This window comes from Ursus arctos, unplaced genomic scaffold, assembly GCF_023065955.2.
Source record: "Ursus arctos isolate Adak ecotype North America unplaced genomic scaffold, UrsArc2.0 scaffold_3, whole genome shotgun sequence".
NCBI classification, from domain to species: Eukaryota; Metazoa; Chordata; class Mammalia; order Carnivora; family Ursidae; genus Ursus; species Ursus arctos.
In genome coordinates, this window is record NW_026622985.1 from 15,765,659 (window position 1) to 15,776,032 (window position 10,374).

A 10,374-nucleotide genomic window follows, 5' to 3' on the forward strand; every position below is an offset into this window, starting at 1 on the left:
TGTACCATTCCATTATGTGCTACGGAGCACAGAAAAAGGAGGGGAAAAATGAAGTATTTATCTAAAGATCAGTCAGCTGAGAATATAGGAGGGTGTGATTCAGTGACAAACATTCAAAAACAAGCCAGTATTTAGGGGATATCTGCAATATACGTGGAAATGTACCAAAAAAGGTGGACTGATAAATGGATGAACAGACCTGTGATAATTTAAGTACAGTAAAATGTTAGTGGAACAATCTATGAGTGTTCACTGTAAAATTCTTACAACTTTTCTAAATGTTTGCAATTTTGCACAATAAAATGTTGGAAAAACCAACAGTTGGCTCTCACCTATACCAAAAGCTGCATGCAGGTCAAAGCTGACAACACATTACCATCCCCTTGTCAAAAAACATTTGTCAGTTTGTTTCACAGTTTTAAAAATCAGGATACAGACAAATAGTTCAATGAAACAGATGGAAAATTTTAGCCTTTTGGAGTGAAAAACTGAATAGGATATACAAATTGGTATCATGAGAAAGAGGACTAAGTTAGAAATACGGCAGAAGACAGTTGGATAGCAATCCGCATTTTAGGAGGCAGTGAACTACCCGGAAAAAAACAATCAGCTTGATACTTTAAAAAATAGTGAGGTACAATCAGGCGTGATTGACTTCAACAGACATGGCAGTTAATGCCATGAAACAAACTGGAGAAAAGGCAGGAAAAAGTATTCTACAAATGTTACTTATTATAACATGGTGAGGAAAATAAGCACACCATGTTATTAAGGCTACCACTGAAATCAAGGTGTCAAGTTACAAATCAATTATAGTCATCAACAAATTGCAAGATGTATACTAAGAAGTCAGTCCGAGAGATCTACCATATGGGTAATTTACTCTGTACCAGGCAGTGAGCTAAATGTTTCATGTTGTCTTATTCATGTTGTCAACGTGTCTTCATGTTGACATAAGCCTCCTGATGTCTCTATGACACAATTATTATACTTCCGTTTCACAGGGAGAAAATAAGGCCAAGAGTAACTAAATAACCTGCATTAGGCCGCCCAACTAGTAGCTGATGTAGCCAGGTTTCAGAGCAGGTTCTTTCTATTTAGAAGCCCTTGTTCCTACACCTTTCGTTCTAAGGCCACTCAAAACACTCAGATGATCCCATCATCTCCAGGGAAATCAGGAACGCCAACTAAAACGACAAGAAGCTCCTCCATTATCATAATGAAACTAACAAATATTTATGAATATCCACCTTTTGTGGAAATCACTGCCTTCAGTAACCTAACATATAGTTAGGGAAAACAGGCACATATCAAAATGTAGATAAATCAAGCTTATTTTTAAAAATAAGAAAAGGAATAAGAAAAGATATCATAAGGCAGTAATCACTAATGACCAAATTCACAACATGAGTATAAGAGCTACTTGGTAAGGTTTATTTATTGTTGGGAGCGAGGGAGCTGTTTTTAAATTATCAATGGCCTTAATCTCCAATCTATTTTAGTGACCCTTCCATAGTTACACCCTATATTTGTCATCACCCAAAACTGCTCAGCTTCTAAAATCTTGAATTCTAATACCTTACTTTCTGATGATAACCCTACAACCTCCCTAATCCATAAAGGAGAAATATACTAAAAGAAAAAAGGATTTGAAGTTTCAAAAAAAAAGAAAAACTGGAGTTCAAATATGGACTCTACCTCTTCCTAAATTCTTGGGCAAATAATTTAATCTCTCTGGCTTTAATGTAACAGAGGAATAACAGTGACAGTAATACCTACCTCCCAAGGTTGTGAGGTCAGAGATAATGTCAGTCAAGACCCTGGGAAGAGGCAGGTGCATATGAGGCACTCAATAAATGTTTCCTCCTTCCCAGATCCACCTCCCAATCTCGCAACCTCCAATCTCATTCCCAACCTACACACTGCTACCCCAGTGTTATCTCTTACTAAAATCCAACTCAGACGTTACTCTCCCCTCCTTCATTGGTTTCCCTCTTCTTTTTTTTTTTTTAATTCAACAAATATTTATTGAGCACCAGAAACTGTGCCAGGTGCTAAGGAAGGTCTCCCTGTCTCTTGTTGGATAAAATCCAAGTTCCCAAATACAGCATCCAAATCTCTTCTCTAGCCTCATCATCCACCACATTCTGCTTTTGTGCCAATACCATGCAGTTTAAGCTTCCACAACAGTGAATTACAGTTAGCTTACACCCACAGAATTATGCTGGTCTACCTAGGTACATTCTGTTCCATATACCTAGAAATAAATGCTGACAGCATGCATTTCACATTAGATACTACTCTAAGGTCTAGAGATAACTAAAAACGACACAGCCCTGGTTCTTATATTCTAATGAGAGAAGAAGAAAAAGCATTCCAATAAAAACTCCAATCTGCAACCAGAATGCCCTTTAAAAACAAATCATTATCATGCCTCTGCTTAAACCATTCCAATGGCTTCCAACTGCCCTTAAAATAAAGAGTTAGGGTCTTCCATTATCTGCAAAGGTCATCAACTCCATCTTCAACACACATCAGCCACACCAGCCCTTTTCAAGCTCCTCAAAAGCACTATGCTCCTTCTCACACCAAAATATTCCCACATGCTGTTCCTTCTACCTGGAATACCTCCTCCCAGACCCACTCGCACCCCAACCCTTTTCAGATATCAACATCATCTCCTTAGGAGAGAACTCTGTGACCATTCACAATCCATATACAGATTTCAGATGCTTAGCCTGTGAAGTCGTTATCACAATCATTTATTGGATGTTTGTCTTCCCCAAATGGACTATAAACTATTAAAGCTGCATCTTGTCTGACTTGTTCACTGCTCTATCCCAGCAACCAGCCCAATAACCAGCACATAGTGCATAGTCCATATTTGCTGAATGAATGAATGAATGAATGAAGCAAATGTGAGAGATTAAGTGGCAGGAGTCCATTCCTGTTATGAAATGGAAGGTCCAGGTCCTACCAATGATAATACACACTACTCTTCAAATTTTGATGAACTTCGTTCATACAGATATTCAAACATCTTCCAGATTTTTTTTTAAGATTTTATTTATTTATTCAAGGGAGAGAGCGCGCAAGCAAGAGTGCAACAAGAGCCAGCACGTGGGGGAAGGGGAGCACAAGAAACCCAATACTGGACTCAATTCCCGGACCCTGGGATCACGACCTGCACCAAAGGCAGATAATTAACAGACTGAGCCACCCAGGTGCCCCCATCCAGATGTTTTAACAGGGACTGTATTATATATAATAAGCTTTGAACTTCTCAAGCTGGTCTGATCAACCAATACTCACTGGAAGCAGACCAAACAGAACAGAGATTAAGACTGTAGGTTCTAGAATCAGAATAATTTTCCGAATCCTGTCACTTCCTAGCTGGACCTCTCCTGACTCAGCACCTCTACTTACAAAAGGGGGAAAGAGCAGCACATATCTTGTAAGATGGCAACAAGGATTAAAGACTGCCTGAGACAGAAGCTCTCAGGGAATCAGTTAATATTATTATTGTTGTTGCTGGGGACTTACTTTGTACCAGGCACCATACTGGATGCTTGTGATAAAGCAGTCACTAAACCAGACATAGTCCCATTTTTCATATTTATTCAATAAATACGTACTGAGTACCTACTGTACCATTAAAGGCATTAAACAATCACAGGGACCTGCCCTAATGACTGTAAATCCTTCAGGAATAGACAGCCATTAAATAAATGCCTCAGGGGCACGTGAAGTTAAGTGTCCAACTCCTGGTTTCAGCTCAAGTCATGATCTCAGCGTCGTGAGTTCAAGCCCTGCATATGGCTCCACGCTGAGCACGAAGTCTGCTTGTCCCTCTCCCACCCCCCCCGCTTGAGCACATGTGCTCACTCGCGCTCACTCTCTCTCTCAACTCTCCAAAATACATAAAATCTTTCAAAAAAATAATAAATACCTCAGATAAATATAAATATGAACATGCAATGCTTGTTACTTCACCCAACCAAAGACTTTACACACTGTATTAATGTGGGTGCTAAGGGATTTATAACTTATTCAAGGTCAAGGAATCACTAAACAATTTGATTCATGAGCACTCAGTTACCCTCATTCCATTAAAATCTAAGATCCTGCTCAAAGACTACCTGGCAAATAGAAGACACTGAATAAATCTTTGTTAATTCCAAAGGTGAAGAATTAGCCACAACATCTTTAATTGTCTGCTCTGGAAATGAAAAGCCAACATTTCTCCTGTTGCTTGAGTTAAGAACAAGTACTATTCCCATTTAACAAAGACAACTGATGTATAACAAGTATATCCCAATAAAACTGAAAGGAAAAAAAAAGGAACAAAGGGTATAACGGGGAAGCTGGATGGCTCAGTCAGTTAGGCCTTGAGACTCTTGGTTTCAACTCAGGTCACGATCTCGCAGTTGTGGGATCGAGCCCCATGTCAGGCTCTGTGCTCAGTGCAGAGTCTGCTTCAGATTCTCTCTCCTTCTCCCTCCTGCTCCCTTGCTCTCAAATAAATAAATCTTTAAAAAAAATATTCCTTTGTAAACAAATATGAAACATTAAAAAAAAAAAAGGTTATCATGGGTCCAACTCTTCTCCCCACCATCAAATTAGTATTTTTTAAAGGATTTCTTGCCCTTTTCAAAGCTAGGTAAATCATTCACTGTTGGTCACTGGTGACGGAAATCCTCCCACTACTCTTTCTTCCAACAATAAAATATCTCAGATGATACTAGTTTGGCAGCAGTTAAGGTACAGGATAAAATTATTTCAGAGAATGCAGGGACACTAATGGTCACCAGCTAATGGTTTCTACAATGAAGTTTTAATGCAACTTTATTTATATGGGCGATTCCAGTAAATGTCAAAACAGATGATTTCAAATAATACCCTTGGTATTGGGAGGCTAAAATACCTTACCACAAACCCATTAACTTCCAGTTTTAAAAACAAACATCCTTTACAGAAACTTCAAAAATACTAAAAAAAAAAAAAAAAAAAAAAAAAGAACAAGAAGAAAATAACCATATTCCATAGCTTCCTTTCAGGGTATATCCTTCCAGCCTTTAAAATGTTTTGACAAGCCCATCAGAATTTTCAACCAGAATGTCAAAAAAGTCATCTCAACATCCTACACAGTGTCAAACCACCAACACACTTAATCTAACTCAGTGGACAGAATTAACTTTTGAAATGTAAACATTAAAAAAAAATCACTCCCCTGCTCAAAACCTTTCAGTGGTTTTCCATGACACCTGGAGTAAAATCCAAAGTCCTTCACCTGACTTCCACGGTCCTCCATGATCTGATCCCTGCCTACCACTCCGATTTCACATCCTATGGGTCTCTGCTCCAGCCACACCAGCCTTCCTGCAATGCCTTAAACCTTACAAGCTAATTCTCACCTTAGACCCTTTCTCACTGCTGTTTCCCTGTGCCTGAAATAACCTCAGTCACTCTCTTCACTCAGACGTCATCTCCTTAGAAAAGCCCTGACATCCTATCTAAAATAGTCTTTTCACTCCCAATTACCTGCTTTAATTTTCAATCACTAACCAAAATATTTTCCTGTTACTTGAGTATTGTTTTTTACCATCAGACTGTCAGTTCCAAAAGAGCAAGGCTTTGCCTAGTTCACCACCTAGACATCCTAGGTGCTCAATAAACACTTAAATGAACAAATACATGGACAAATTAATTCTATGACCGATTATTATTACTCTAACATTCACTTGCTTTTACATTTTAACACAAAGGATCTGTGAGCTTATTTGAGGAAAAACTGTATTACTAAGTACTTACTTGGTTGATCTGCGTAAGTTCTCAAAGGCACTGCAGAAACTCCCTGTAAGCCGTGAGATATTCGACTGAAATGGCCTCTCTGGAAAAAAGAAAGAAAATGTTGTATTATGTAAAATATGAATTCAAAATAGAACTACTGAAGGTCAGTGAAAACATAATGACTTGGAGCACATGTGTCAAGCACTTACTTATATAAGAGGTTTTATTTATGTAACAGAGGTTACATATCAATTTCTCTTCTTTCGTAACAATTACTTAAACTTTACAACCTCAGCTCACCACATTATCTTTTCATTATGAATATTCAATAAACCACCTCATATAAATACGGCCTAAAGCCTACCCAAAACGTGTTATTCAGAGGTGTTAAGTGTTACTTAATTTTCAGAAAGCATGGCTAATTTTTGGTGCCAGAGATCATTATAATGTCACAATTAAGGCTTTTAAAGTTTCTAGGGGCACCTGGGTGGCTCAGGCAGTTAAGTATCTGCCTTCAGCTCAGGTCAGGAGGCAGGGGTCCTAGGATAGAGTCCTATGTCAGGTTCCCTGCTCAGTGGGGAGACCGCTTCTCCCTCTGCCTCTTCCCCCACCCCGGCTTGTGCTCTCTCTCACTCAGTCTGTCTCTCAAATAAATATCTTTTTTAAAAAGGGCTCTTAAAGTTCTAACTTAAGTACCCAATAATCTTTATTATTACAATCATCTACTTGTAATGATTGTTTCCTATCTCAAATTACCACCTACAACCTATGAAGAGGCTCCTGAACAGTTAACTGGGGAACAGAAAATTAGGCCAGATTAACTTAGGAAAATGCACTACTACTGACATTCAAGAGCTACTACAATTTCCCAAAGTCCATCATGATCCCCAGAACAATCTCTATGAACAGTGAAGCACAAAGAAACAATGCAAATAGCTCTTATCACACCAGGTAAATGAGAGGCAGATGATGAAACCCACACTCATGCAGCAATGTACTCTACTGCAAGGCAATTCAAGGCACCTGAGATCAGGACAGCAGGCCAAAGAGGAGCGGACCAAACGTCAGTCCTAACTTCTAGTCCCAGTTCTGCCTCTGCCTAGAAGTATGACTCCTAGCATATTACATTAACTCTCAGAACACAGACTACTCATCTTAGAAACAAAGGAATCTTATTACTATCTTTAAGGTATCCATCAATATAGTACCCAGCCACAATCCCACATACATACAATCTGGCTGTATTCGGTACGTGGATGAAAAGGGAAAGCTGTCTTAACGATAAACTGCTGCAATTAAAAATGCAAGCCTCTAGGAGACAAGGCAGTGAACGCTAGCTTACAGCTGCAAACAATGAAGAGGCCTTTGAGGAATCCCTAGGGCAACCTCTCGGGGCTGACTGCTTCTGGATGTTTCAAGGAGCGGCCCCAAGGTTACCTGCCCATTGCCACTCAGGGACTGGGGTTAGGATCAGTAAAAGGTAGAGGGTATGAAAAGACCAGACGGGTCAAGTGCGATTTGTACTTCCTCTGCCAAGGTGGAGAGCCCTGTGTGTGACCCGCATGTCCCAGAGCCCAGGCTTGCAAGCGGACTGCTGGCCGTCACACAACAGTAGGGGCCTCTCCACCGCCCCGGTCCCAGCTCCGGTAGGGGCGGGGCCGCGGGTGGTCCTGGCTAGACAGCCGGCCTCTCTCTCCCCCTCAAGTTAGGCCGCGTCCCGGACCCCGTCAGCGGGCCGTTCTGCGCCTCTGGCTCGGCACGAACCCACCCTGTCGGCCCTCACCTTGGCCAAGGAGCAGTACACACGACTCCAGCTCTGCATGTTGCTGCTCAACTTTCCTTTCCGCCAATGCTTTCGCGTCCGCTAAGCTCCTCCGCCGCCGCCTCGCCAAGGTCTCCCCGCCCTGCGCATGCACAGGCACAGCCTACGTCATGGGTCGGGAGCAGCGCGATTGGCCCGCGCCGTCAGGGGCCACGGGACTAGGCGTTCCTGTCAGGCGCGGAGTCGCGCACTGTCGTAAGAAGCGTAGTGCTTTCTGGCAGCGAGGGATTGCGGTACCATTTTACCGGTCGTATGAAAATGTGAGGAGTTGTAATGTGATCTTATACTTGGAGGACGAAATAAACAAACAAGACTATCGTTTGCTTCGTGCACGCTGCAGAAAACGAGGCTTTACAGGTTCTTGACTGTGCTAAGCTGAGGAATCTCAGCTCTTTCCAGGCACCGTCTCCACAGCAACCATATGAAGGGTTAGGAGCATTACCAGTTAATTGGATGAGGCCCTGAGAGGTTAATACCCCCGAGGTCGCGCAGAGGAAAGATGACTGCTTCATAACCTCTCCTCTCAAAGCAAATACTGTATAAGGGACGGGGCTACAGACTTGGGCATCACCAACATCCTACTCTAAGCTAACTGGCAAAACACAGAAAACACACTATCTTCTCTGTTCAAGCAAATTAGTATCGGTGGGGTAGTGGTTTAGACTTTAGGTTTTCATAAGAGACCGAGAAAAACATTGTCTTCAAGATTGAGCGTAGATGTTTAAGGTCTGATTCTTGTTTTGTGAAAACTATATAGTGTGAATAAAACGTAATTGTACATTTCTTGAAGTTTACTGCCCAGGCACTGTGCTGGGCCCTGTGGGTTTAGACACTAGTTAGAAATGACTCCTTACCTAGCTGTACTCAGTCTTAGGGAAGAAGGTAGCCATGATGTTTATTTAGTGTTTATTATAGAGGCTGCTAGTTGTCACCCAAATTCCATTCTCCCTGTCCCTTCTATACACAGCATTTTAGCCATCTTAACCATTTTCATGGCTTTAGCACCTGCCTACAAACACTGATAACTCCTAGATCCTTTTCTCTAGTCCGTACTTTTCTCCCAATCTCTAATTCTATATTTTCAATTGTCTACTGAACGCATCCAACTGGGTGATCCTACCAGCACCTAGTTTCAATTATCCAATATCTTATTTAAAAATACATATTTTCTCACTTATGATTAATGATACCTCCAAATAGCCAATGATCCCTAGTAAAAATTGTGTAGCCATTCTCAGCTCCTGCCTTTAGTCCATTATCTAATGGGTCACTGTTTTAGTTGACTACCCCTAGAAGGAGGCCCAGAGATAAGCATTTGAGCACAATGAGTTTGTTTGAGAGGTGATCCAAACAAGCATTGATAGGGGCTGAAAAAGGGACGGTAACTATTTCAGATATGTTAATGAGTAGATTACCACTGTGAACAATTGGTGCTCAGACTCACTGGAGACCTCTGGGAGATAGCAGAGAACATGCTTCAGAGTTGTCCTACTCAAAATACATCCATCAACTCCCATCAGTCATTAGCTGAGGACTCCTCCCAGGGACTTTAACTCCCTGGCACTCTGGCTTGCCCCATACGTGGGCAGAGTGAGCACCAGCAGCCAGAGAAGGCTCTCAGGCAGCATCTCTGATGCTCGCAATAAGAAGGCTTGTGGGTGAGCAAGGAGAGGAAAAGTGAGGGCTAAAAAGGTACAGGTGAGCCATCAATAAGGTTGGCTATAATCACCAAGTTCTATCAACTCTGAATATGAGAATGAGAGCGAGAGAAACTTTGAAGATGGATCCCAAATTTCTAGCTTAGACGGCTGGGTGGGTAGTGAAACCGATACAGAGATAGGAAACATGGAAAACAGAATGGCTTTGGGGAGAAGATAATGAGTCAAGTTCTTTGAATTTGAGATGCCAGCTAGACAACCCATTTTGAGATCTTCAATAGTTACTGGAAACACAAGTCTAGAACTTAGAAACTCTAGGCATGGATTTTCAAGTTTGCTGGCATATGGGTAGTGATTGACACTTTCAGGAATAAATGCATTCTCAAAGGATAACGCTCCTTTAAGGGAGTGTCTGAGGATAGTGAGAAGGAGCTGTCATAGTGATGATACACTTAATACAGTGCCCAGCATGAAGCAAGGCCCAATTACTATTTGTTAAATTACTTTTATTTGCCCCATATACTGCCACTCTCCTCCAAACTGCCTCAGACAAAGGCAGAACTGGTGATGACTACACAGTGGGATTTAAGGGATCCTTAACTGCCCTTCCCTTAGAATATTTCTGTGCCACCCAACCACTACCCTAATTCCTGGCCTGAAAGCTTCCCATTAAGGGATGCGTTCCTATTGTTCTTTTTCCAAACATTCTCTATTAGAATAAGCTATCAGTTGCTGGCTACAACTTTCCCCTTAGGGAAAAAAGAGTAAAGGAATCAACATCTGTTGAGATGTCCTAAAACCCTGCGCTAGAGGCTTTCCAACATTTTTCCTCTTAATTTTCACCCAGCCCTGTAAACTGGTTTATCAGTGGATTTTCTGAAAGGCTGGCAAAAGAAATAAGATCCTCAAGTGGGTAGAGGGATTATTCTGGAAACTTCCCCTACCGGGAAGACCTGGGATGGGGGGGTTGGGGAGGGATAGAGCAGAGTCAATGACGAGTGAACATCAGGTGAAGGGCATAAGCAGGAAGAAAAGAGGAGCCCAAATGGATGAGGAGTCAAAGACTTGCACCTGACATTTGTAGTATAAATAGTAACTACTGCA

At 41.5% G+C, this 10,374-nt stretch overlaps 1 protein-coding gene across 1 annotated transcript in view; it reads right to left on the minus strand.

Moving 5' to 3' along the window:
• The window catches only part of DLD (dihydrolipoamide dehydrogenase), a 31,227-nt gene extending 23,476 nt beyond the window's left edge, over nt 1-7,751 (minus strand). The window contains exons 1-2 of the mRNA XM_026503283.4: nt 7,574-7,751; nt 5,812-5,890 (exon numbers count right to left, since the gene is read on the minus strand). Of these exons, the coding sequence (XP_026359068.1) occupies nt 5,812-5,890; nt 7,574-7,612 (118 nt within the window). The 5' untranslated portion in view covers nt 7,613-7,751. The remainder of the gene's footprint in view (nt 1-5,811; nt 5,891-7,573) is intronic.
• Between the last annotated feature and the right edge of the window lie 2,623 nt (nt 7,752-10,374).